Source organism: Scyliorhinus canicula, chromosome 13 (assembly GCF_902713615.1).
Source record: "Scyliorhinus canicula chromosome 13, sScyCan1.1, whole genome shotgun sequence".
NCBI classification, from domain to species: domain Eukaryota; kingdom Metazoa; phylum Chordata; class Chondrichthyes; order Carcharhiniformes; family Scyliorhinidae; genus Scyliorhinus; species Scyliorhinus canicula.
In genome coordinates this window covers 155,832,841-155,857,304 of record NC_052158.1, presented here as the reverse complement: position 1 = coordinate 155,857,304, position 24,464 = coordinate 155,832,841, and the positions used below count along the sequence as shown (strand labels likewise).

The 24,464-nt window shown below is 51.5% G+C and overlaps 1 protein-coding gene across 1 annotated transcript in view; it reads left to right on the top strand.

Annotated features, from left to right (window-relative positions):
• The window catches only part of LOC119975669 (IgGFc-binding protein-like), a 140,148-nt gene that overhangs the window by 4,852 nt on the left and 110,832 nt on the right, over window positions 1-24,464 (top strand). Inside the window, 2 exon segments of the mRNA XM_038815451.1 lie at window positions 20,937-20,992; window positions 23,565-23,714. Coding sequence (XP_038671379.1) covers window positions 20,937-20,992; window positions 23,565-23,714 — 206 coding nt within the window.

Here is a 24,464-nt window from a genome sequence, read left to right as displayed (position 1 = left end):
TTGCCGGTTCCTTCTTAGATATGTATTAGTCGTTTAATGGTAGAAGTAAGTTAGTCTTTAGCGTGTGCATGAGTGTTATTATATTTGTTTTATAATAAACTCTAATTGTTTTGGACTTACTAATTGGTGTATAGCTTTATTGCTTTGAACTTGACCTTGATACTTGTGACGGTGTCCAGCGCCGGCTCTAGGGTTGCTGGCGCCCCGGGCAAGCTGAACTTCGGCACCCTTGGGGGGGGGCGGGGCCGAGGGGGGGGCGGGGGGCGGGGCCGAGGGGGGGGCGGGGCCGAGTGGGGGGGGCGAGGGGGGGCGGGGCCGGGGGGGCGGGGGGGGGCGAGGCCGAGGAGGGGTGGGGGGGGCGGACCCGAGGGGGGGGGCGGGGGGGCGGACACGCGGGGGGGCGGACGCGGGGGGCGGACCCGAAGGGGGGGCGGACCCGAGGGCGGGGCGGGGGGGACTGAGCAGGGGGGCGGACCGAGTCGGGGGGCCGCCCTGGAGGCGGGCGGCCACCGCGCATGCGCTGGTTGGCACCGGCCCAACTGCGCATGCGCGGGACCCGAGTCTCTGGCGCCCCCGAGCACATGGCGCCCCGGGCGACTGCCCGAGTTGCCGGTGCCTTGAGCCGGCCCTGACGGTGTCTCTTACGGCACCTGGAGCATAGAAACGAGAAACAGAGCCAAGCGAGTGTTAAGCACACTTCCTCTGTTGGAGGAGTGTTAAACACACTAACTCAGAACGAGCAACAGTATTAGGAAGAAGAGGTGACATATGGCCTGTGGTTCACAACCCTCTTCCCTACTGGGGGTTTTCCTCGCCTTCTTTTTGTGTCTGCTGATGGAGATTGATCACGGTGATTAGTTAACAACTCCATTGTTATTGGATCAAACAAACATATGAATTAGGAGCAGGAGTAGGCCACTCGGCCCCTCGAGCCTACTCTGCCATTCAATAAGATCATGATTGACCTGACTGTAACCTCAAACCCGCATTCTTGCCCACCCCATTTAACCTTTTAACGCCTTATTAATCAAGAATCTATATAAATTTCTGCCTCAAAAATATACGAAGGGGATGATTTCGCGCATACCTTCACCACGATCCGGCGAGATCGCGTTTCCTAATTTTCCCCATCCCTCGCTAGTGATGTAATGAGCACCCCGAAAGGGCGGGGACCTCATTTACATACATTTTAATGAATCTCCATGTTATTGACGGGCCTACTTAGAACATAGAACATAGAACAGTACAGCACAGAACAGGCCCTTCGGCCCTCGATGTTGTGCCGAGCATTGTCTGAAACCAAGATCAAGCTATCCCATTCCCTGTCATTCTGGTGTGCTCCATGTGCCTCTCCAATAACCGCTTGAAAGTCCCTAAAGTGTCCGACTCCACTATCACAGCAGGCAGTCCATTCCACACCCTAACCACTCTCTGAGTAAAGAACCTACCTCGGATATCCCTCCTATATCTCCCACCCTGAATCTTATAGTTATGCCCCCTTGTAACAGCTACATCCACCTGAGGAAATAGTCTCTGAACGTCTACTCTATCTATCCCCCTCATCATCTTATGAACCTCTATTAAGTCGCCTCTCATCCTCCTCCGCTCCAAAGAGAAAAACCCTAGCTCCCTCAACCTTTTCTCATAAGGCCTATCCTGCAAACCAGGCAGCATCCTGGTAAATCTCCTTTGTACCCTTTCCAATGCTTCCACATCCTTCCTATAATGAGGTGACCAGAACTGCACACAATACTCCAAACGTGGTCTCACCAGGGTCACGTACAGTTGCAGCATAACCCCGCTGCTCTTAAACTCAAGCCCCCTGTTAATAAATGCTAACACACTGTAGGCCTTCTTCAAGGCTCTATCCACTTGAGTGGTAACCTTCAGAGATCTGTGGACATGAACCCCAAGATCTCTCTGTTCCTCCACATTCCTCAGAACCCTGCCGATGACCCTGTAATCCGCATTCAAATTTTTTCTACCAAAATGAATCACCTCGCACTTATCAGGGTTGAACTACATCTGACATTTTTCGGCCCAGCTCTGCATCCTATCAATGTCCCTTTGCAGCCTACAACAGCCCTCCACCTCATCCACTACTCCACCAATCTTGGTGTCATCAGCAAATTTACTGACCCACCCTTCAGCCCCCTCCTCCAAGTCATTGATAAAAATCACAAATAGCAGATACTTGGCCCTGAATATTCAAACTTCGCCAATGTGAAGTCATATTGGCGACATTCGCAACAACTTTATGAAGACAATAAACGGTCGAGGAGATTCCACCAAGGTGCCAAGATAGGTACAGCCCCTGGAGGGAGGGGGACATGCCCAGGCAGTGCCCTGGCACTGCCCCAGCACTGCCAGGTTGTGCCAACCTGACTAGTGTCAGCCTGTGCTGAGCTGTGCCGGGCCAGTTCCAGGGCAGGACCTCTGGAAAGCCCACAGGGGATGTTCTCGTTATCTGTGGTGTGGGCGGAGAGCGCCAAGGCCTTTGAAGCAAGGGACTTGGGAGTGATGGGGGGATCTGGCAATGAGGTGGAGGAACCCGGCATTGATGGAGGGGATGTAGCCGTGTGCGGTGGAGCACTAGTGATACAGCCATGGTGGTTGTGAGGTGGAGGTGGGGAGGAAGGGCCCTTGAAAATTGTGTCGTTGTCGGGGGTGTTTGGGAGCCCCTGATAATTTTGCGGTGGGGGGGGGGGGGGGGGGGGGGGGGCCCCCGTTACCTTTGTGGCTTGGGGGGGGGGGGAAATGAAGTGCGACCTCAGTTCTGATCAGTGCACCCATCAAGTTGGCACCCGATCTCTACGGAGCAGGTATTGTTGGCCCTATCAGGCCCCACACTGCATAAACCACGGTGTCTCTTTGTTTTGTTGGAGTGGCTCGAGATCTTGCCTGAAAACTCGACAGAGCATCTGCAGAGATACGCTCCACTTATCAACCAGAGCCTGGCATCTGAAAAACCAGGGGGGGAAATTCCACCCAGATACTCCACTACTTTTTGAGGAAAACGGTTCCAAAAATCCAGGAGAAAAAATGATTCTCATCTCTGTTTTAAATGAGGGACTCCTTATTTTTAAAAAATGACCCCTAGTTCAAGATTCTCTGACACGAGGAAACATCCTGGGTGGGATTCTCTCAGCCCTCGCCGGGCCGGAGAATCGCCGGGCTGGGCGTTAATCGTGCAACGCCACCGTGATGCCGGTCCGCCGATTCTCCGGAGAGCGGAGAATCAACACCATTGGCGCCGGTGCGGCGCCGGTCGGGGGCAGCTCTATGCAGCCCCCCCACACGGTGATTCTCCGCCCGGGATGTGCTGAGCAGCTGCACAAAAAATCCGAGTCTCGCCAGCGTTGTCCACGTGTGGTCTTACCCGGCGGGATCGTGCCGTGCATCCATCCGGGGGAGGGGGGGGGGTCCGAACCCGGCAGGATCGCGCCGTGCATCCACCCGGGGGAGGGTGGGGGGTCCGAACCCGGCAGGATCGCGCCGTGCATCCATCTGGGGGAGGGGGGGGGCCCGAACCCGGCAGGATCGCGGCGTGCATCCATCCTTGGGGGAGGGGGGGGTCCGAACCCGGCAGGATCGCGCCGTGCATCCATCTGGGGGAGGGGGGGGGTCCGAACCCGGCAGGATCGCGCCGTGCATCCATCTGGGGGAGGGGGGGGGGGCCCGAACCCGGCAGGATCGCGGCATGCATCCATCCTTGGGGGAGGGGGGGGGTCCGAAACCGGGGGGGGGCCTCCGCTGTGTCCTGGTCCACGATCGGGGCCAACCGATCGGCAGGCTGGCCTGTCGAGCTGGGGGCCTGTTTTGCTCCGTGCTGGCCCCTGTAGCCCTAACGCCATGTTGCGTCGCGGCTGGCACAGCAAAGGGAGCCTTCGCACTGTACATTGACGCCGGTCGCAACGCGCATTCTCAGACCCGTGGCACCCATTTGACGCTGGTATCGGCAGCTGAAGCGGCGTGGGGCACTCCAGTGCCTTGCTGGCCTACTGAGGGTCTCGGAATCGCTGCTCCTGGGGGCATGTTGATGGTGTCAACACAGCCTCAGGATCAGAGAATCCCGCCCCCTCTCAACACCCACCCGGGCAATACCCCTCAGAATCTTAAAGTTTTGATCAATGAAGAGAGATTGAGCAGTTGCGGCCTACAATTATAATAATAATAATAATCTTTATTGTCACAAGTGGCTGCCCCAATACTCTCTCGAGTTCACAAGAATGAGAGGAGATCTAATTGTGGTGTATAAGACGATAAAAGGTATTGACAAAGATGCTTCCTCTTGTGGGACAATCTAGAACGAGAGGTCATGGGCAGGATTCTCCGAATCCTTGCCGTGTCAAGAATCGTCGGGGGTGGGGGGGGGGGGGGGGGGGGCGTGAATCCCGCCCCTGCCGACTGCCAAATTCTCCGGCGCCGGGAATTTGGCAGGGGCGCGAATCGCGCTTCGTCGGTCAGCGGCCGCCGGCAGCGGCTCCCTCGGCGATTCTCCGGCCCGCGATGGGCCGAGTGGCCACCTGTTTACGGTCGGTCCCGCTGGCGTAAATTACAACAGGTACTTACCGGCGGGACCTGGTCCGCGGGTGTCCTCCAGCTTCCTTGGGGGGCCGTCGGGGGTTCTGGCCCCGGGGGCTGCCCCCTTGATGTCCTGGCCCGCGATCGGAGCCCACCCGGCCAAAGAGCGGGCCTGTGTCCTGGGGGCACTCTATTCCTCCGCGTCGGCCGTTGTAACTGTCCGCGATGGTCAATGCGGAGATGAACTTCCTGTGCATGCGCTGGGATGGCGCCAGCACACGCTGGTGCTCCCATGCATGCGCCAATTCGCGCCGGCCTGCGGAGGCCCTTCTGCGCCGGCCGGTGCGGCGCAAACCACTCCGGCACCGGCCTAGTCCCTGAAGGTGCGGAAGATTCCACACCTTCGGGGCGGCCCGACGCCGGAGTGGTTCACGCCACACCTTCGCGCCGGAGTTGCCCGCCCCACCGGTTCGCGGAGAATCCCGTCCCATTGTTTTAGGGTAAGGGGTATCAGATTTAAAACAGAAATGAGGAGAAATTACTTCTCCCATTGTGAATCTGTGGAATTCGCTGCCCCAGAGTGAGGTGGATGCCGGGACTTTGGGTAATTTTAAGGAGGAGATAGACAGATTTTTAATCAGTCATGGGTTGAAGGGTTATGGAGGACGGGCAGGAAAGTGCTGAGGCCGAGAGGAGATCAGCCATGATCGTATTGAATAGCGGAGCAGACTCGAGGGGCTGAATGGCCCATTCCTGCTCCTAGTTCTTATGTTATTAAACTTCTAAATTCCAGCGGATACAAACCTAACCTCTACAACCTTTCCTCATAAGACAACTCACCCATTCCTGCTATTAGTCCAGTAAACCTTCTCTGAACTGCTTCCAACGCGTTTCCCCCTTTCCGTAAATAAGGAGACCAGTACTGTGCACAATACTCCAGGTGTGGTCTCACCAATGCCCAGTACAACTGAAGCATAACATCCCTACTTTTGTAATCAATTCTCCTCACAAGAAATGATAACAATCTGTTTGCTTTCCAAATCTGTACCTGCTCAATAGCCTTTTTGTGATTCATGCACGAAGACTTCCGGATTCTGATGACTTGAAGCGAACAGGATGAACCTTAACCTTTTGATCATGTGGCAGTTCTTGTGCCTGCTGTCGCAAGGTTTCACGTTCCGGTCCAAATCCAGGGATTGAGTGCAAAAACCAAAGGCTGACTATCCAGTGGAGTGCCGAGGGAGTGCTGTACCGTTGGAGTGACAACTTTCAGATTAGGATTAAAATCAGGGTCCTATCTGTAATAGCCGGTATGGGGCCTATAATGTGGGATTGATTATCAGATTGATTACTGTGGGATCCACCAGCCCGCAACACCTCGCGAGATTCAACATCATCACCTTTTAGCAAATCTGCGTATTAGAGCGAGGGCGTAAGCCTCCCTCTAGCGTACCTGAGGCTTTGGGGTTCAATCCCGTCACCTCGGGGATCTCGGGCGAGCGCCGTTTGTTTCGGGAATGAGATGGAACGGCCCTCATGGGGTGATCCACTATCAATTACGATGAGACGTGAGTAGGATGTAATCGAGGCTTTATTACACAGAGATCTGTGGCCTCCTACAGCAGCTGACGAAATGGCTGCTGTATGGAGAGCACACATATTTATACTCCGCCTACTGGGCGGAGCCAGCAGGCAGGGATCTACCCCCATACCTGTAGTACACGGGCCTTACCGTAAAACCTATATATATATAATATATACAGTATAATACATCAGTGGTGACTACCACATGGGGGTCGCCAAGGCGACCGCAGCTGCATTCCCTTTAGGCAGGGTGGTACCTTGGCATTGCTGTTGCCACATGGGTACCCTGACTGTGCCACCAGGATGCACTACCAAAGTGCCAAGGTGGCACAGCCAGCTGGCAGGGGCCAGGCTGGCATTTCTGCACACGCGTGATCAGGCTGGTGTTACCCGATGTGGGTGTTTGGGGAGGTGCGGGTGCCAGGGAAACCCCCCCCCCCCCCCATGTTGTGTTCGAGCGCGGCGAGGTGGGGATTTGTTTAAGTGGGCCTCGGAGATCGGGATCCCAATCTCTCGCTACAACGGGGAGTTCCAGCGAGCAGAGCTCACTGGTGTAAAAAATGGGCTATGAGTGGCCTTCGCCCCTTATGCTACATGAGTAGTGTTGAATAGTCGCATGATTCTCGGCACTGCAAGTACCAGGAAACACGTGGCTAAACGCGCTCACTTGGGGACTTTGTTCCCTTTTGGGAAGACCACACCCATAGGTTTCGGACTCTGAGACAAGAGTGAGGTTTCGAACTCTGAGACAAGAGTGTTAATGAACCACAACTGAAAAAGAGGCCAGGTTGCATTGATAAAGTTCGATTTGAAGATTTGAAGAATCTATTGTTCTGGATTAGACACCCTAATTTTTGGAACAATCCATTTGTAATTCTTTATTTAAAGCAGCCACGGTTTGAGATTCAAAACATTTGCTCATTTAAAGTCTGCTCCCTACAGCCCTTTTTCTAATAGGAACTGGTTTCTCTAATGGGGGCTGGTTTAGCACAGTGGGCTAAACAGCTGGCTTGTAATGCAGAACAAGACCAGCAGCACGGGTTCAATTCCCGTACCGGCCTCTCTGAACAGGCGCCGGAATGTGGCGACTGGGGGCTTTTCACAGTAACTTCATTGAAGCCTACTTGTGACAATAAGTGATTATTATTATTATTCTCTGATGCTCTTTTTCTTAACTTAACTGGAATCTATTTATGTCCCCTGTCTTTGCCCTTACCTGGGACACTCTTTTGGGGCCTTTCCCTGTTCCCCCCTCCTCCCTTGTCCCTCTGTTTGTTGCATCTTTTGATTCTGGAGCTCAGCGCTGTGTTATCTGACCCAGGTTTTCACGCCCTTCTTTTTTCTCCTGTCCCTGGCACACAGGGCCGGTAGAATGTGAAGATGTTGAACTGCGTAGGGCAGTCTGCACTCGACCTGTACATGCGCAGCCGACTCCTGAAGAATTTTGGGACTTGCAGTTCCTGACCTTTGTTCCTGACAAGGGTGTCATAAAAGGTCAGAAAGATAAAGCAATCTGCATATCTATCTTACTCTCTATCATTCATGATTACTATGATGTACATGTGAAATGACAGGCAAACTGTTACAACACAGCACATTGCACAATATGTGGCAATTACGACCAAGACAGATTCCACGGATTTCTCAACACTTACCAAGGTGTCAATAAACACTGTAAGTCAACCAATCTCAGTGAAACTCTGTCTCTCTCCTGAGGGTTTCCAGTCGTTTCCTTTGAAGATCTTTCCTGGGAATTCTCTCCAAGCGTCGCTCTATTCCGAATGGCCTTAATGATGGCCCACTTCACAGGATTTCAATTTGCTTCTCAAAGACTCCGGTCCCCTCGATTCCTGAATCTGCATTCCAGCACTAACTTACAAGCACAACCCCAGATATTTAACTTGCCGAGCAGAAAACCATTGCTCCAAAGGAGTACCTTTACCCCAATGGCCCGCAGCATGGGACACCTACTTTTGTGAGGGCCACAAAGAATCCAGCATGAGTCTTCAGGATACAAAGAAATAACATTTATTTACAATAACATATATATATACACAACAGCAGCAACTTCCCTTGCTGCTCACCTCTCTCTCTCTGCTGGTTCCAAATTGGCCAGCTTTATTTATGCAGGGAGTCTGCTAATGATTTATCCGCCCCCCCTCATTGGGGAACCTCATACTCCCACAGGATTGTGGGATTGCCATTAGTCCCCAGCCAATGATAAGCAGGCAGGTTATAACATCCCTCCCCCCCCAAAGTCCAAGGAATCCACCAAAGACCCTGGCGAAGGAGGGCGTCGGACTTGTTTTGCCGCAGGCCGGACCCCATTTGCACGAGGCGCTGGATCGGGCGGCGTGTAACGAAACGGAGACCGGTGCTTCCGTGATGAATGGCGTAACGGTTGTCCATCCACGGCCCGTGGGCCCGAGGTTCCCCCTCTGAGGTGTCTTGTGTCTCCATCTCGGAGTCAGAGTCTGCTGCCTCCGTCATCTTGGCGTCTTTATCGCCACGCGGTTCTGTCACGACCTGCGCAGGCTTTGAGTGAGGCACCAGAGGAAGATTGTGAGGAATACTTTCCATTGTGTCTGGTCTCTGCGGCTGTAGAAATGAGCTCCTGGGGCGGGGATCTTTGGAAGGAATAGTCTTCTGGACCGAACGTGGTCTACATGTTTGCGCTGGAGACGACCCTGGGCTTGCACCTGGAAAGAGATAGGGCCCGTTTGGCGAAAGATTACGCCAGGGACCAACTGGGCACCACCAGCAAAAGTCCAAACTAACGCTGGGTCACCGGGCGCAAACTGCCGAATCGGCCGATGCCGAGAAAAACCATGTCCCTGCCGCTCTTGTGTGCGGTGTACTTTTGCGCCAATGTCCGGGAAAACCATGCTAAGGCGGGTGCGAAGTCTCCGGGCCCATTAGGAGTTCTGTGGGAGCTACCCCAGTCACCGCATGGTGGGTGGTCCTATAGGAAAACAAAAACCGAGCCAGTCTCGTGTCCATTGACCCGGAAGATTGCTTCTTGGGGCCTCAGTTGAATGTCTGCACTGCGCGCTCCGCCAACCCATTTGAACCCGGGTGGTATGGGGCAGTGCGGATATGGCGTATGCCGTTCATCTTCATGAACCTCGCAAACTCCTCACTTGTGAACAGAGTGCCGTTGTCCGTGACCAGCACCTCGGGGAGGCCATGCGTACTGAAAGACAAACGCATCTTCTCGATTGTTGCGCAGGACGTTGTGCCTCCCATCTTATGCACCTCTAGCCATTTAGACTGGGCGTCGATTAATAGCAGGAACATGGATCCTTGAAAAGGGCCGGCAAAATCAACATACAAGGGCGCCCAAGGCCCCTCTGGCCATTCCCAGTGATGTAGGGGCACGGCCGACGGAAGCTTCTGATGCTCCTGGCAAATGGAGCAGTTTTGGGCCACCTTCTCAATGTTGGTGTCGAGACCTGGCCACCAGACATAACTCTGGGCCAACATTTTCATTTTGGTCACACCTGGATGCCCATTGTGCAAGTCTTAGGATCAGCTCCTGTCCTTTTTCCGGGACGACCACACGCGTCCCCCACAAAAGGATGTTGTCTTCCACGCTGAATTCGGACAGCTTGGAGGAAAATGCCCGCAACTCGCCTGGGAGCTGTCTGTGCTGCCCACCATACAGGACTATGTGCCGAACCTTTGACAGGACTGGCTCCGTCTGGGTCCACTCACGGATCTGTGATGCCGTGACAGGCAAGGTGTCCATAAAATTTAGGGTTGCAACCACCTCACCGGTCGTGGGGGTCGACATGGGGCCGGTCGATAAAGGCAATCAGCTCAGTGCGTCGGCATTCCCTATCTGGGTCCCTGGTTTGTGCTCCAGAGAATACTCGTATGCAGCGAGCAACAAAGCCCAGCGCTGGATTCGTGCGGAAGCAATGGGCGGTATTGGCTTATCCTCTCTGAAAAGTCCCAACAGAGGCTTATGATCAGTCACGATATTGAAGAGGCGGCCATACACCGCAAAGACCACTGCCAGGCCCTCCTTCTCGATCTGCACGTACTTCTTTTCCACTGACTTCAATGTGCGGGAGGCGAAAGCTATCGGCCGCTCGGCCCCGTTCTCCATCTTGTGGGACAGGACGGCCCCAATACCATACGGGGATGCATCACATGTGATGAGCAAAGACTTTCCAGGATCACAGTGGGTTAGTAACCCAGACAACGACAATTGTTGTTTTACACGCCGGAAAGCGGTTTCTTGCGGCTGACCCTAAACCCAGGTGTGATTTTTCTTTAGCAGAAGGTGCAACGGGGCCAGTGTAGTTGCCAGATTGGGGAGGAACTTTCTGTAATAGTTTACGAGGCCGAGAAACGAACGAAGAGTCAGTCCGGGCGGGGGCCTGTTGAATTGCGCGCACCTTCTCTGCGACGGGGTGCAAACCTTCGCGGTCCACCCGATAACCCAGGTAGACTACTTCCTTCACCTGAAAGATGCACTTTGTGCGAGGTAAACGGACTCCAGCCTCCAAAAAGCGTCTCAGGACAGCCTCCAAATGTTCCTGCTCCGACGTCCCAGTGATCAAAACGTCATCTAAGTAGACAGCAACACGGAGTAAACCTCTCAAAATGCCCTCCATAACGCAAACATGTATATTCATACAGGCCCCGGTGTGTATTAATCGTGACATATGGCCGGGAGGCAGGGTCCAGCTCCAACTGTAGGTAGGCGTGACTCATATCTAATTTTGTGAACGAGAGTCCGCCTGCAAGCTTTGTGTAGAGATCCTCTATGCGAGGCATTGGGCATCGATCGAGTCGGGAAGCCGTATTCACTGTAAGTTTATAGTCGCCGCACAAGCGAACTGTGGCATCTGGCTTCATTACAGGTACAATTGGTGCTGCCCAGTCAGCGAAACAGACGGGCCTGATGATATCCAAAGTCTCCAAGTGAGTGAGCTCCCCTTCTACCTTCTCGAGCAAGGCGCAAGGCACCGGGCGCGCCCGGAAATAGCGCAGCATGGCTCCTGGTTCGACGTGGATACGGGCTACAGCCCCTTTTATTTTCCCCAAACTGGGCTGGAATACATCTGGGTATCGTCCTAGCACCTCAGTCAACCCTCCAGAAACTGTTTGGAGGATGTGCTGCCACTGCAGCCGCAAATGGCGCAACCAGTCCCGACCCAACAGGCTGGACTCATGGCCGCGCACCACGATAAGTGGGAAACGCCCCTCCTGGCATCCATAAGCAATAGGGGTCATCGTAGTTCCTGCAATGTCCAATGGTTCCCCCGTGTAGGTGGCCAACCTGGCCTGTGTGTCGGTTAATGTAAGGGTCTGTATACCCTGCTTGATGCAGTCGAATGTCCTCTGGGCGATCATGGAGACCGCTGCACCAGTGTCCAACTCCATCTCAAGCGGGTGACCATTGACCCGTACTGTCACTTTAATGGGGGCCACACGGGGAGCTGCCACACAATGCAGCTGCAGGCAGTCGTCCTCCGTCTCCACATCATCGGGAGTAGTTGCCGCAGGTTCATCCAAATGAAAGGTACGGCCCCTGGGCTGGCCCCAGTTTCTGTCGGAACGATGGCGCCTCTGGCGCCCCCAGGACCGACGTCCACGACGGCGTCGGCGTCTACAAGTCTGACAGGGACATGGCTCCTCATCCATTGGTTCTGGAGAAGGCTCCCTTCGGGGAGGAATGTCCAACGGCCACTGGCATCAATTCGGACGTCACCTCGCCCAAGGTACCGCAGGGGTGCAGGGGGACGCTTTTGGACGGAAGGGGTTGCGCCCCAAGGCTGCACCTCCATTCCCTGTAGCTCCTGCACTCCTTGTTCTGCCCTCTCTCAGGAGAATACTATTTGAATGGCCTGTTAAAAAGTCAATGTTGGCTCAGCTAACAACTTTCTCTGGGTTGCCGCATTGTTAATACCGCAAACCAAACAGTCGCGTAACATTTCTGACAAGGTATCACCATAGTCACAGTACTCCGCAATCCTGCATAGCCTGGATAGAAACTCGGCAAGGGATTCTCCTGGGGTCCTCTCAGTATTAAACCGGTAACGTTGGACTATCGTGGATGGGGTTGGGTTAAAATGTTGCCCCACTAAGTTCACAAGTTCATCAAACGTTTTGGTGTCCGGCGCAGCTGGGTATGTACGTACCTAATCACCCCAAACGTATGCGGGCCGCAGGCGGTGAGCAATATGACCACCTGGCGCTCGTTTTCGGTGATATTGTTTGCCCGGAAATAGTAACGCATCCGTTGTGCGCACTGGTTCCAGCTTTCCAGCGCAGCATCAAAAACATCCAAACGTCCAAATGTACAGAGGCATGGTGTAATAGAAAACAACTTCCAACCTGTATCCAACAAATATCCAGGGAAGTGGCTTCAGCAGTGTAGACAGCTATTCACTTTAACCCTCGTCGCCAGTTTTGTGAGGGCCATGAAGAATCCAGCATGAGATTTCAGGATGCAAAGAAATAACATTTATTTACAATAACATTTACAAATACAATAAAATACAATACAATACAACAGCAGCAGCAGCAGCAGGAGCAGCAGCAGCAGGAGCAGCAGCAGCAGCAGCCGCAGCAGCAGCCGCAGCAGCAGCAGCAGGAGCAGCAGCAGCAGCAGCAGCAGCAGCAGCAGCAGCAGCAGCACATCAGCAGCATCAGCAGCAGCAGCATCAGCAGCAATCAGCAGCAGCAGCAGCAGCAGCAGCAGCAGCAGCAGCAGCAGCAACAGCAGCAGCAGCAGCAGCAGCAGCAGCAGCAACAGCAATAGCAGCAGCAGCAGCAACAGCAGCAGCAGCAGCAGCAGCAGCAGCAGGAGCAGCAGCAGCAGGAGCAGCAGCAGCAGCAGCCGCAGCCACATCAGCAGCATCAGCAGCAGCAGCATCAGCAGCATCAGCAGCAGCAGCAGCAGCAGCAGCAGCAGCAGCAACAGCAGCAGCAGCAGCAGCAGCAACAGCAACAGCAGCAGCAGCAGCAGCAGCAACAGCAGCAGCAGCAGCAGCAACAGCAACAGCAGCAGCAGCAGCCGCAGCAGCAGCAGCACCGCCGCCAGCCGCCAGCAGCAGCAACAGCAGCAGCAGCAGCAGCAGCAGCAGCAGCAACAGCAGCAAGCAGCAGCAGCAGCAGCAACAGCAGCAGCAGCAGCAGCAGCAGCAGCAGCAACAGCAGCAGCAGCAGCAGCAGCAGCACAGCAGCAGCAGCAGCAGCAGCAGCAGCAGCAGCAGCAGCAGCAGCAGCAGCAGCAGCAGCAACTTCCCTTGCAGCTAACTCCTCTCTCTCTGCTGGTTCCAAACTGGCCAGCTCTATTTATGCAGGGAGTCTGCTAATGATTTCTCCGCCCATCTCATTGGGGAAGCTCATACTCCCACAGGATTGTGGGATTGCCATTAGTCCCCAGCCAGTGGTAAGCAGGCAGGTTATAACACCTACCTACCTTCTTCTGCCTCCTTTGATTGGCAGGGCTTCTGCTGAACCCTCCCCAATTAAGGGTAACCAACCGCAGCTCTGATTCTGCTCAGAGCCTTCTTCTCTCCTCCTCTTTCTTCTTAGCCAGGACCTCTACATGTCCCCCCTCCCCCCTCCCTTTAGGGACCTCTCCCCATCCCCATCTGAGACTCTTTCTGATTATGGCGCTCTGCTCCCAGTCACACGATACAGGTTTTGGCGCCGTATCATTTTATTCTCTTCATGCAAGCACCCCAAAAACTCCCAAAACGCTGTGCAGCACATGCGTAGCCTGCCCCTGGTCTGGGCAAGTGCATGCCGGGAGCTGTAGTTCCCAGCCTCCTGACAATGAGGTACGTGGGGGTAATGTCAGTAAGCACCTCTTCACACAAAGGGCAATGGAAATTTGGAATTCTCTTCTCCAAAAAGCTGCTGAGACTCGTGATCAATTTCAAAACTGGGATTGATTACATTATTGTGAGATAAGACAAGGGACCTAGGTTGGCCAATGAGATTGAGATACAGGTCAACCATGACCTAATTGAAAAGCTGAACATGCTTTTAAAAAAAATAAATTTAGAGTACCCAATTTTTTTTTTTCCAATTAAGGGTCAATTTAGCGTGTTCAATCCACCTACCCTGCACATCTTTGGGTTGTGGGGGCGAAACACACGCAAACACGGGGAGAATGTGCAAACTCCACACTGACAGTGACCCAGAGCCGGGATCGTACCTGGGACCTCGGCTCCGTGAGGCAGCAGGCTAACCCACTGCGCCACCATGCTGCCCTAAAAGCTGAACATGCTTGAGGTGTGGAATGACATCCTTCTGCTCCGATATTCCTAGTACACAGACAATTAATTGGTGCAAGTTCATTCATTTACTGACCAGATCAGAACATTGAATTGTGATAAACTCAATTCATCAATCCTATTGCAAGTTCTTCCACAAATGTCAGAACAATGCACACAATTACTGAAGCATTAAAAATGATAAAAATGATAAGCTCAGCGGCTCATTCGCTTTGGGCTTCTTCGCAAGGGCTCTATGCGCTCTATCCACTTCCAGGGGTGGTGGAAACGCCCCAGCTCCCATCAATGTTTCCAACATGTTTGCCACATAAGCCCTCGCATCCGATCCCCTACTGCCCTCAGGGAGGCTGACCATTCTCAAGTTCTGTCTCCTGGACCTGTTCTCCAAGTCCTCCAGCTTCTCCTGGATTCTTTTCTGGCGGCCATTCATCATCTGTAGGGGCTGTTTAGCTCACAGGGCTAATCGCTGGCTTTGAAAGCAGACCAAGGCAAGCCAGCAGCACGGTTCAATTCCCGTAACAGCCTCCCCGAACAGGCGCCGGAATGTGGCGACTAGGGGCTTTTCACAGTAACTTCATTTGAAGCCTACTTGTGACAATAAGCGATTTTCACTTCCACATTGCCATGGTTAGGAAATGGGCGGTGGAGGAGCGGTCGATGTGGGTGCGGATGGAGGCGGCCTTGTGTAAAGGGGCCAGTTTGAGAGCACTATTGTTGGGACCCCTTCTGTTCTCGCCGGCCAGGTAATCCACACGCCCGGCGGTGGCTTCAGCATTGATGTGTGGACCTATTGCTGGCTGCATTTTAGAGAGGAAAGCATGCCCCTGTGGGCGCCAATTTGCGACAATAGGTTTGCCCCAGCAGGGCTGAATGTGGGGCTCCGGGGGCGGGTGGGGATAGAATATTTTAGGGATTTATTTGTTGGAGAGAAGTTTGCAGACTTGGAGGAGATGGAGGGGATGTACCAGTTGCTGAAGGGGAATGGGTTCAGGTATCTGCAGGTGAGGGACTTTATGAGGAAGGAGGTGCCTTTGTTTCCAGCGCTGTCACCCCCAACGCTGCAGAACAAATTCCTGTCCGAGTACGAAATAGGGGAGGGCAAGGTCTCGGACATATAATAATTAATAATCTTTATTGTCACAAGTAGGCTTACATTAACACTGTAATGAAGTTACTGTGAAAAGCCCCTAGTCGCCACATTCCGGCGCCTGTTCGGGTACACAGGGAGAATTCAGAATGTCCAATTCACCTAACAGCACGTCTTTGGGCACTTGTGGGAGGAACCCGGAGCACCCGGAGGAAACCCACGCAGACGCGGGGAGAACGTGCAGACTCCGCGCAGACAGTGACCCAAGCCAGGAATCGAACCTGGGACCCTTGAGCTGTGAAGCAACAGTGCCAGCCACTGTGCTTCCGTGCCGCCCATTTATGGGGAGCAGTTGAAGAGAGTGTCCCGGTGGAGGAGGTCAGGTGTAGGTGGGAGGGTGGGACTTTGGGGGCTGGCGTGTGGAGTGGATCTTTACAGAGGGCTAATGTATCCTCATTTTGTGCAAGATTAAGTCTCATTCAGTTCACAGTGGTACACAGGGGCCACATGGCAGTGTCCAGGGTGAGTCGGTTATTGGAGGGGGGGTTCATTTTCTAATTGAGCCGGGGGTTTGGATTAAAAGTTAAAAAATGGGGGGCAGGCACTGGTGGGTGGGGGTGGGGGGGGGGGGGGGTGGAATGGATTGGGTGGGGGGGGGGGGGGGGGTGGAGATTTCGGAGGGTGTTTGCTGTTGCCGCAGTTGCCTTCTGTTTTTTTTTCTTTGTTGTTTATATATTTGACAATGCCTGCAATAAAATATTTTTCAAAAAAAAAGAAAACAAGTTTGGCTCCAGTTCAGATGATTAAGACAAACATTGGCTGAGCCAATACCATACATGGCTGAAAATCAGCTTGGGAGCTTCTTTATGATTGCTCTCCAGTGACCCTAGCTGGAAGACTGGCAGTGTGGATGATGATTGAGAGCAAGGTGGAGTTCAACAATTTTGTCATCCACAGTTTATATGTTGAGGCGTAATTTTAACCCGGGTCCCCAAGCGGATAAGGGATTGAATTTGGCAGGATGTCGGTTTTGCACCCCGCTCAATATTGCTTTCCGCAAAAGCGAGTGAAATTGGGCGCAGCATAAAACTAGAATGACAGCTGGTATCATCAGTTTCCCAATGGGAGGGTCTCTTGGTTGAAGAACGGCAACTTGCTCAGGGTAACCGGAGAGGGATTAAGGTGACAAGTGGTACATTGCAAAAATGTATCAGCGTCTTAAAGAAAAGGAGAATGGAAATCTGGTGACAAAAATGAAGACAGCCACAGGGCTTAAGTCTATTAAGGCCAATTAAGACCTTGGGCTCGGTTCTCTGATTTTGAGGCTCTGTCCGGAAGAAGTGTCCGGTTTTACAGCCGAAAACGTCAGCGAGGCGCGAGCGCCTTCCCGATATAAACAGCTGGAGAATTGCCAGGTCTGTGGCCACGCATGCCCCATAAACGGGTCTGCAAAATCGGCATGAAGTAGCGACCATGGTCTACCCGGCCATTCCCATGGGTGCAGCGGGGCTTCCGGTGGCACCTTCTGCCCGTTGTTGGCATTCTTGGCACCGACCTACCAGGCCCGGCCACCAGACATAGCTTCTGGCCAGCATCTTCATTTTTGAGACTCCAGGGTGCCCATGATGTAGTTTGGCCAGTATGACTCGATGGCCTTGATTTGGAACTATTACTCGAGCCCCCCCATAGCAGGATCCCGTCTTCCACGGTGATCTGCTCTCTTCTGCTCCAGTAAGGGTGGAATTCCGCCTGGACCGGTCTTCCCCAGTTAGCACCATGTGCTTTATTTTTCATAAAACCAGGTCCCTCTGGGTCCATAAACGAATGTTTTTTGCGGCCACTGGAAGGGTGTCCCAGAAATGTAACGTCATCACCGTTTCCTCTATTTTGGGTCCTAATGGCGTGCGGTAATGGCAGCCCACGTAGAGCATCGCCGTTTGCCACCCGGGTTCCTGGCCAATGCTCCAGTTGATACTGGTATGCCGCCAGTAGTAGGGCCCAGAGTTGGATCTGGGCCGAAGCCATTGGAGGTATTGCTTTGTCTTCTTTCAACAAACCCAACAATAGCTTGTGGTCTGTAATGATAGTGAATTTCCGCCTGTACAAGTATTGGTGTAATTTCTTCACCGTGAAGATCACAGCCAGTCCTTCCTTTTCGATTTGGGCGTACTTTCGTTCTGCTGCTGCCAGCATCCTGGAAGCAAACGCAATAGGTCTTTCCTGTCCGTTTTGCCCTGTGTGTGCCAAAACTGCACCAACGCCATATGGAGACGCGTCGCACGTATGCACCAACTCTTTCCTGGGGCCGTAGTGTGCCAAAATGTTCTCTGAGGAAAGCTGTTCTTTTATCTTCTTGAAACCCCCTGGCGGGCGGACCACTCCCAGGCTTGCCCCTTTTTTAGTAATTGGTGTAGGGGGTCCAAGGTGGAATCTCTGTTCTGTATGAACTTTCCATAATATGTCACCAGTCCTAAAAAAGACCTTTACGCCTGGATTGTGGTGGGGGCCGGGGCATCTTTAATCGCCCTCACTCTATCCTCCAAAGGGTGTAGCCCTGATTTGTCAACCTTGTACCCCAGATAGGTTACTTGAGGTGCTAGGAAAGCACATTTCTCCCTCTTTAGGTACACGCCTGCTGCTGAAAACCTCCTAAGGACTTCCTCCAGGTTTTGCAGGTGTTCTGCCTTTGTTTTACCTCTAATGAGGACGTCGTCCAGGTAACTGGCGACTTGTGTTAGCCCTTGCAATATATTCTCCATTGTCCTCTGGAATATCGCACAAGCTGACGATACCCCGAAGGGTAATCTTGTAAACTGAAAAAGGCCTTTCAGGGTGTTTATCGTTGAGAATTTTTGGGTCTCTTCGTCCAGCTTCAGCTGTAGATATGCGTGGCTCATATCCTGCTTTGGGAATAGGAGTCCTCCAGCCAGCTTTGCATACAAATCCTCAATCTGAGGAATTGGCTATTTGTCCAGTTATGAGTAGCAATTAATCGTTTGTTTGAAGTCTCCACAAAGGCGACCGAGCCGTCCGGCTTAAGGATAGGTACCACGGGTGCCACCCACTCTGCAAACTGGACCGGTTTTATTATTCCCTCATACTCTAATCGTTTTATTTCCATATCGACTTTCTACCTTAATGCGAAGGATACTGGTCAGGCCTTGTAGAATTTTTGGACTACCTCTGGATTTACATGCAATGTCGCCTTTGCTCCCTTTATTGTTCCGAGCCCTTCTCGGAAAATCTTTGGGTATTTGCACAGGAGTTGGCTCAGGCGGCTATTTCGGAAAATGTTTACCCATCCAGCTGGATCTCTTTTAGCGAGTTTCGTCCCAATAAGCTTGGCCCCACACCTTTCACTGCCATTAAAGGCAGCCTAACCTGTTCTCCTTAAGCCACAGTTACATGCGTTGTGCCCAACACTCTCAGTGGTTCCCCTGTGTATGTCCTCCGTTTTGCCGAGGTCCTGATTAGGAATAAGGGTTGGAGTCCAGTGCGTATTTTATTGAATACCGTTTTCCCTATCACTGATACGGCTGCTCCAGTGTCGACTTCCATCAGTGTGGGACGTCCATTCAACCTTATGGATAATTTAATGGGTTTTCATTTCACCATCGTTGCACAATTTAGTTGTTCCTCGTCGGAGGTGGTTGGGGCTTCGAGGGTATGCATTCCCCTGCACCCCGGCCTACGTGACCTCCTCCAGGATGATGGTTTTAAGATTCTATTTTCCCTTTCTGGCTCCGATCTCTACCAACAACTACAATATTTTGCCGGGCGAAAGGCTGCAGGGGCTGCCGTCTGTCTGGACCTAATTTTCCCTTGCTTGGGAGGGATTCTGCGAGTGGGTCTGGTTAACTTAGCATCCGCGTCATTCCTGAGGGTGGCTATGCAGTTCCCTATCCTCCAGCAGTAGTTCCTAACTCAGTTTCACTTGTATGGGCATCTACCTCCATCAGAGGACCCTGTAACTCATGCACTCCGTTTGCCGCTTTTTCCAAGGACAAAGCCTGCTGCAATGCTTGTTTGCAATCCAGCTTGGCCTCTGTTAACAGACGTTTCTGTATTAGTAAATTATTTATTCCACATACCAAGCGGTCTCGGAGCATCTCATTTAGTGTCAGGCCAAATGCGCACGCCGCTGCTAATCACCTTAATCTTGTTAAAAAGTTTGTAACTGGCTCCCCAGTGTCTCGGAATGCTGAGTAGAACCGGTACCTTTGCAGGATCAGAGGTGGCTCAGGGTCATAGTACTCTTTTACTAAGTCCGTCAATTCCTGGAAAGTTTTCGTGTCCGGTGCCTCCAGAAATGTGAGACTGCGCATAATGGCAAAGGCTGCTGGCTCACACATGGTCAGCAAAATTACCCGTTGCTTTTCATCCGGAATTATATAGTTTGCTCTAAGGAAGTATTTCATCCGCTCTACATATTGGGCCCAGTCTCCCACTGCAGGGCCAAAAGGATCCAACTTTCCGAATAAAGGCATGTTGCCTGTCAGTGGCTGACCCTCAATATGCAGCAGCTGCTGACGAGCCGGTTTCTTCGGGTTGTTCCGTTTTCCTCGTCGCCACTGTAATAAGTCCACGGAGGCAGAGGTCCCGTCACCAAAATTCCTTTTATTTACAGACCCAACAGTTGACCAACCATGGCCATTCATTCTGCTGTCTACACCGGGAGTGCACAGGATCTGACACTCCCTGTTATATACACAGAAAGGGGTTCCCTGATTGGGCCACTAATCAGGGAACTCATATTCTAATTGGCCAATCTCAAAGGCCTGGCCTAAGTCATTACATAAACATTGACACACATGAAATCCAAGGTCCAGAACCAATGTCCAATGAGGTATTTCTTAATGGAGGTCAGTAGTTTCAAATCCGATTCTGGATAATTCAATTTTCCCGTAGTGTTGACTTCATCCAATGAGATAGACATACATAGATGAATCAGTCTTGTGAGCATTGGTGTAGAATTTTCAGAAAAAAAACAGTGTAGATGAGGGCCACGTAGTCCCCAGAGTTGAGTTCCTTGACTTTGAGGTTGCTAGTTAGATAGAATACAACAGACTGATCTTTTCAGTTTAGCGAGGCAATATGACTTGTCCCACAAGACAGAGGTCTATGTCACATTGCCGTTGTGTCGTTCTCTTCAAAATTGGGCTGTACGGCGACTGGGGGGGGGGGGGGGGGGGGTCATTAGTGGCTCCTCAGAGATAACGGGTGTGAGCTTTCCTAAAACTACCAACTGACTTCTTTGTTCAGGGGTCACAGACATAGATTCTGCCATTTTTAAGGTCTTTCCTCAGTTTTAAAACTTCAGAAACAGCAATGAGCGTATCCTTATATTTTATAAAAATATACTGTGAGGTCTCAGTTCCTCGTGGACTGTTTTGATCATATTTAGTTTTAATTATTATTTGTTGAAAATGCTCCAACGTTTTAATTCATTGATGTATACTCATTTTTTTTGAAACATGCAGTGAGGAGGATCCATCACATACACAAAGGAGTTTAAACATCTGGATTCCCGATGCAGGTATGTTCTTTTCGTACAGCTGCAGGATAGACAGATCCATGAATTAAAGCAGAAAATTTGGGAAATGCACTGCAGCCTTACCATCATCGAAAAGTGAAATTTTTGGGTGTGTTGCTTACTGATCTGCAGTATTATTCTAGAATGTTCTCTTTCTGTTTTCATGTGGGCCAAATCTAAAAGGGGATACATGGCAAACGATCACAATTGTTTTCTATTTGAATTTTACCACAAGGAAATATGTGTCCTGAAGTCAGAAGTCACTAATTCCAATAACATGTTTGGAGATTTTAAATGTTAAAATGAAAACACTTATTAAGAAAAGAAAACCTAAACACACATGATGTGGGCAGTGGGCAGCACGGTAGCCTTGTGGATAGCACAATGGCTTCACAGCTCCAGGGTCCAGGGTCCCAGGTTCTATTCCGGTTTGGGTCACTGTCTGTGTGGAGTCTGCACATCCTCCCCGTGTCTGCATGGGTTTCCTCCGGGTGCTCCGGTTTCCTCCCACAGTCCAAAGATGTGCGGGTTAGGTGGATTGGCCATGCTAAATTGCCCTTAGTGTCCAAAATTGCCCTTAGTGTTGGGTGGGGTTACTGGGTAATGGGAATAGGGTGGAGGTGTTGACCTTGGATAGGGGGTAGGGTGCTCTTTCCAAGAGCCAGTGCAGACTCGATGGGCCGAATGGCCTCCTTCTGCACTGTAAATTCTATGTAATGATTACGTTTACACAGTTAAAATTATTCTTACAGAGCATATTCCTAAAAGATCCTGATTTGGTTTGACTCATATATAAACAGCCATTTAGGCAACAGTCCATACAGATATTTAATCTATAAAATAACATTACTATGATGCACGACCCACTGTTGCTCTCAGGGAGGTATTTGACAGAGTCTCTGGGCGGGATTCTCCCACAATCGGCAGGGTGGGCCATACCGGTGCCAAGGAGTGGGGTGAACCACTCCGGCATCGGTCGGCCTAGAAGGTGCGGAATCCTCCGCACCTCCGGGAGCTAGGCCGCTGCAGGAGTGGTTGGCGCTGCGCCAACCCACGCCGAAGGGCCTCCGCCGGCGGGCGCAAGTTGGTGCATGCGCAGGAGTGCCAGCGTTTTCTGGCACATGCGCAGAACCGCTGGCGTGTTTCCTGTGCATGAGCATGGGGTTTCTTCTCCGCGCCCACCATGGTGGAGCTTTACAGAGGCCGGCGCGGAGGGAAAGAGTGCCCCCATGGCACAGGCCCGCCCGCAGATTGGTGGGCCACATGGGGGCCCTCCCTGGGGCCAGATCCTTCCGCGCCCCCCCCCCCCCCACCGAGGACTACGCAGGCCGTCCTCTAAGCCAGGTCCCTCCGGTACGGACCTGGGTCTGGCCGGAAACGGGCAGCTGCTCGGCCCATTGGGGCCCGGAGAATCACCGGGGGGCCCGCTGCCAACGGCCCAAGACCAGCGCGGCGCGATCCCTGCCCCCACCCAAAAACCGGTGCCGGAGAATGCGGCAGCCGACGTCGGAGTGGCGGGGCGGGATTCACGCCGTTCCCCCGGTGATTCTCCAACCCAGCGGGGGTCGGGGGAGGGGGGGGGGGGGGGTCGGAGAATCCCGCCCTCTCTCTTTCTCTCCGTCTTCCACTCACCATTAAAATTGAAGACTTTAAACCAAAGCCCTGCTTTCTGGAAAAACTCTACACTTCCTGGGCTCGCTGAAGGCTGCTCAATTAACTTGTTCAAAACCCTGTCCCAGCACAGAGCACTCTTTTCAGGATATTGTACATGGCTACATCGAGCTCAGCTTTCAACCTCTCTATAAGTATGTTTTTCTCTTTCATATTTCCCATTGAAATTTACCTTTCCCACGATATAAAAAAATCTTTTATGTTCTCCTTATGGCCACAACTTCCAGGTAAAATAAAATTTAGTAACATTGCCTTATTTATTCATGACCTTTTCTAAGTTGCAAAGTCCTTCTCAGCTCGCTTTGAAATTCAACAACTAAAAATTTAAATCCTCAGTTATCTCCTAATGCAAATTTCCACCCAAGTTGTGTCTCTCTGTAGAACATCCGACTCAGCCACATTCACTTCAAATGCCTGCTTTTCACACATGACTCTTTTGATGTCCTCAACTGTGCAGACACTTCATCCCTAACTTAACTAACTTAGTTGTACACACATGCATACACGCACACATGCCCCAGAATCCTGCTTTACATAATACTACAATAGACCCCAGAAACATTTTGAAAAACAATTTTCTTCACAAAAGTGCCAAGCAGACAATGTTTGTCAGCCTCCTCCTGAGGTTTACACTGTTATAGGTGCCAGTGTCCAGTTAATTCAGTTTACTCTATGTGATAAGTGGCTGCATGCACTGGACATACAGCTTCTCCCTGACCAACTCAGTGTTTTCAGGACTTTTTCTGTTTTGGTTTCAGATTACCAGCACTGCATTTTTTTTATTGCTATTTGTATATATCTCAATAAATTGCAGTCCTCCATTTGATTCACTCCGATTGTGATCCGCCAGTCTCTAGATGTTTTTGAAAAATAAAAATTGCTTATTTTAATATCTTTGCTCCAGACTACATCACAAGATGTGATTTCAATAACAACTCAAAGCCATTTTGTGGCTGGATCCAGACTTGTGAAGGTGACAATGGAAACTGGATAAGAAACAAGCACGCTACGCCGACACTGGGAACTGGCCCTGATGGAGACTACCCAAATGGAGGTGAGATTCCTCAATACTGAGATCTTGAGTTCGGCCCTAAATTGTGGATTTGCCTCCCTCAGCCTTTCCACCTCTCATCCCTCCTTTCCCACTTTACCGCTTTGACGGAGATTTTGGACACATATCCCAATATCTCTGTCTGTGGTTCTGTATCAAATTTGATTGATATTACTACTGTGACGTGTTTTGGGATGTTTACTATGATTAAAGTGCTATATATAGATGCAAGTTGTTGTTGTTAGGTTGTCAAAATGCCAAAGCAACAGCTGAAGCATGATCAGCAATAAAGGATTTGATTATATATTTATGAATCTAAAAATCTGTTTTGGACAATGTTGTCAGCCAAGCAAAGCGCTGGCATTAAATACAATTAAAATAATTCATGTGGAAAACTCTTCAGCTCCGGTCAGCACATAGCACAGGGCTAAAGAGCTGGCTTTTAAAGCAGACCTAGGCAGGCCAGCAGCACGATTCAATTCCCGTACTAGCCTCCCCAAACAGGCGCAGGAATGCGGCGACTAGGGGCTTTTCCCAGTAACTTCATTTGAAGCCTAATTGTGACAATAAGCGATTTTCATTTCATTTCACATGAATAACATACCATAAGCGCTGGAGGGTGGAAATTCTGCTTTGGGTGCATTTTGCCATATGCTTGTGCTCAGGATTTCACTTGTTTTGGGAAGTATTTTGTCCTTGAGTTTTCCTTTGAGCTTGGCAATTAACTGTTCCCCGATGCATTTTCCATGACAA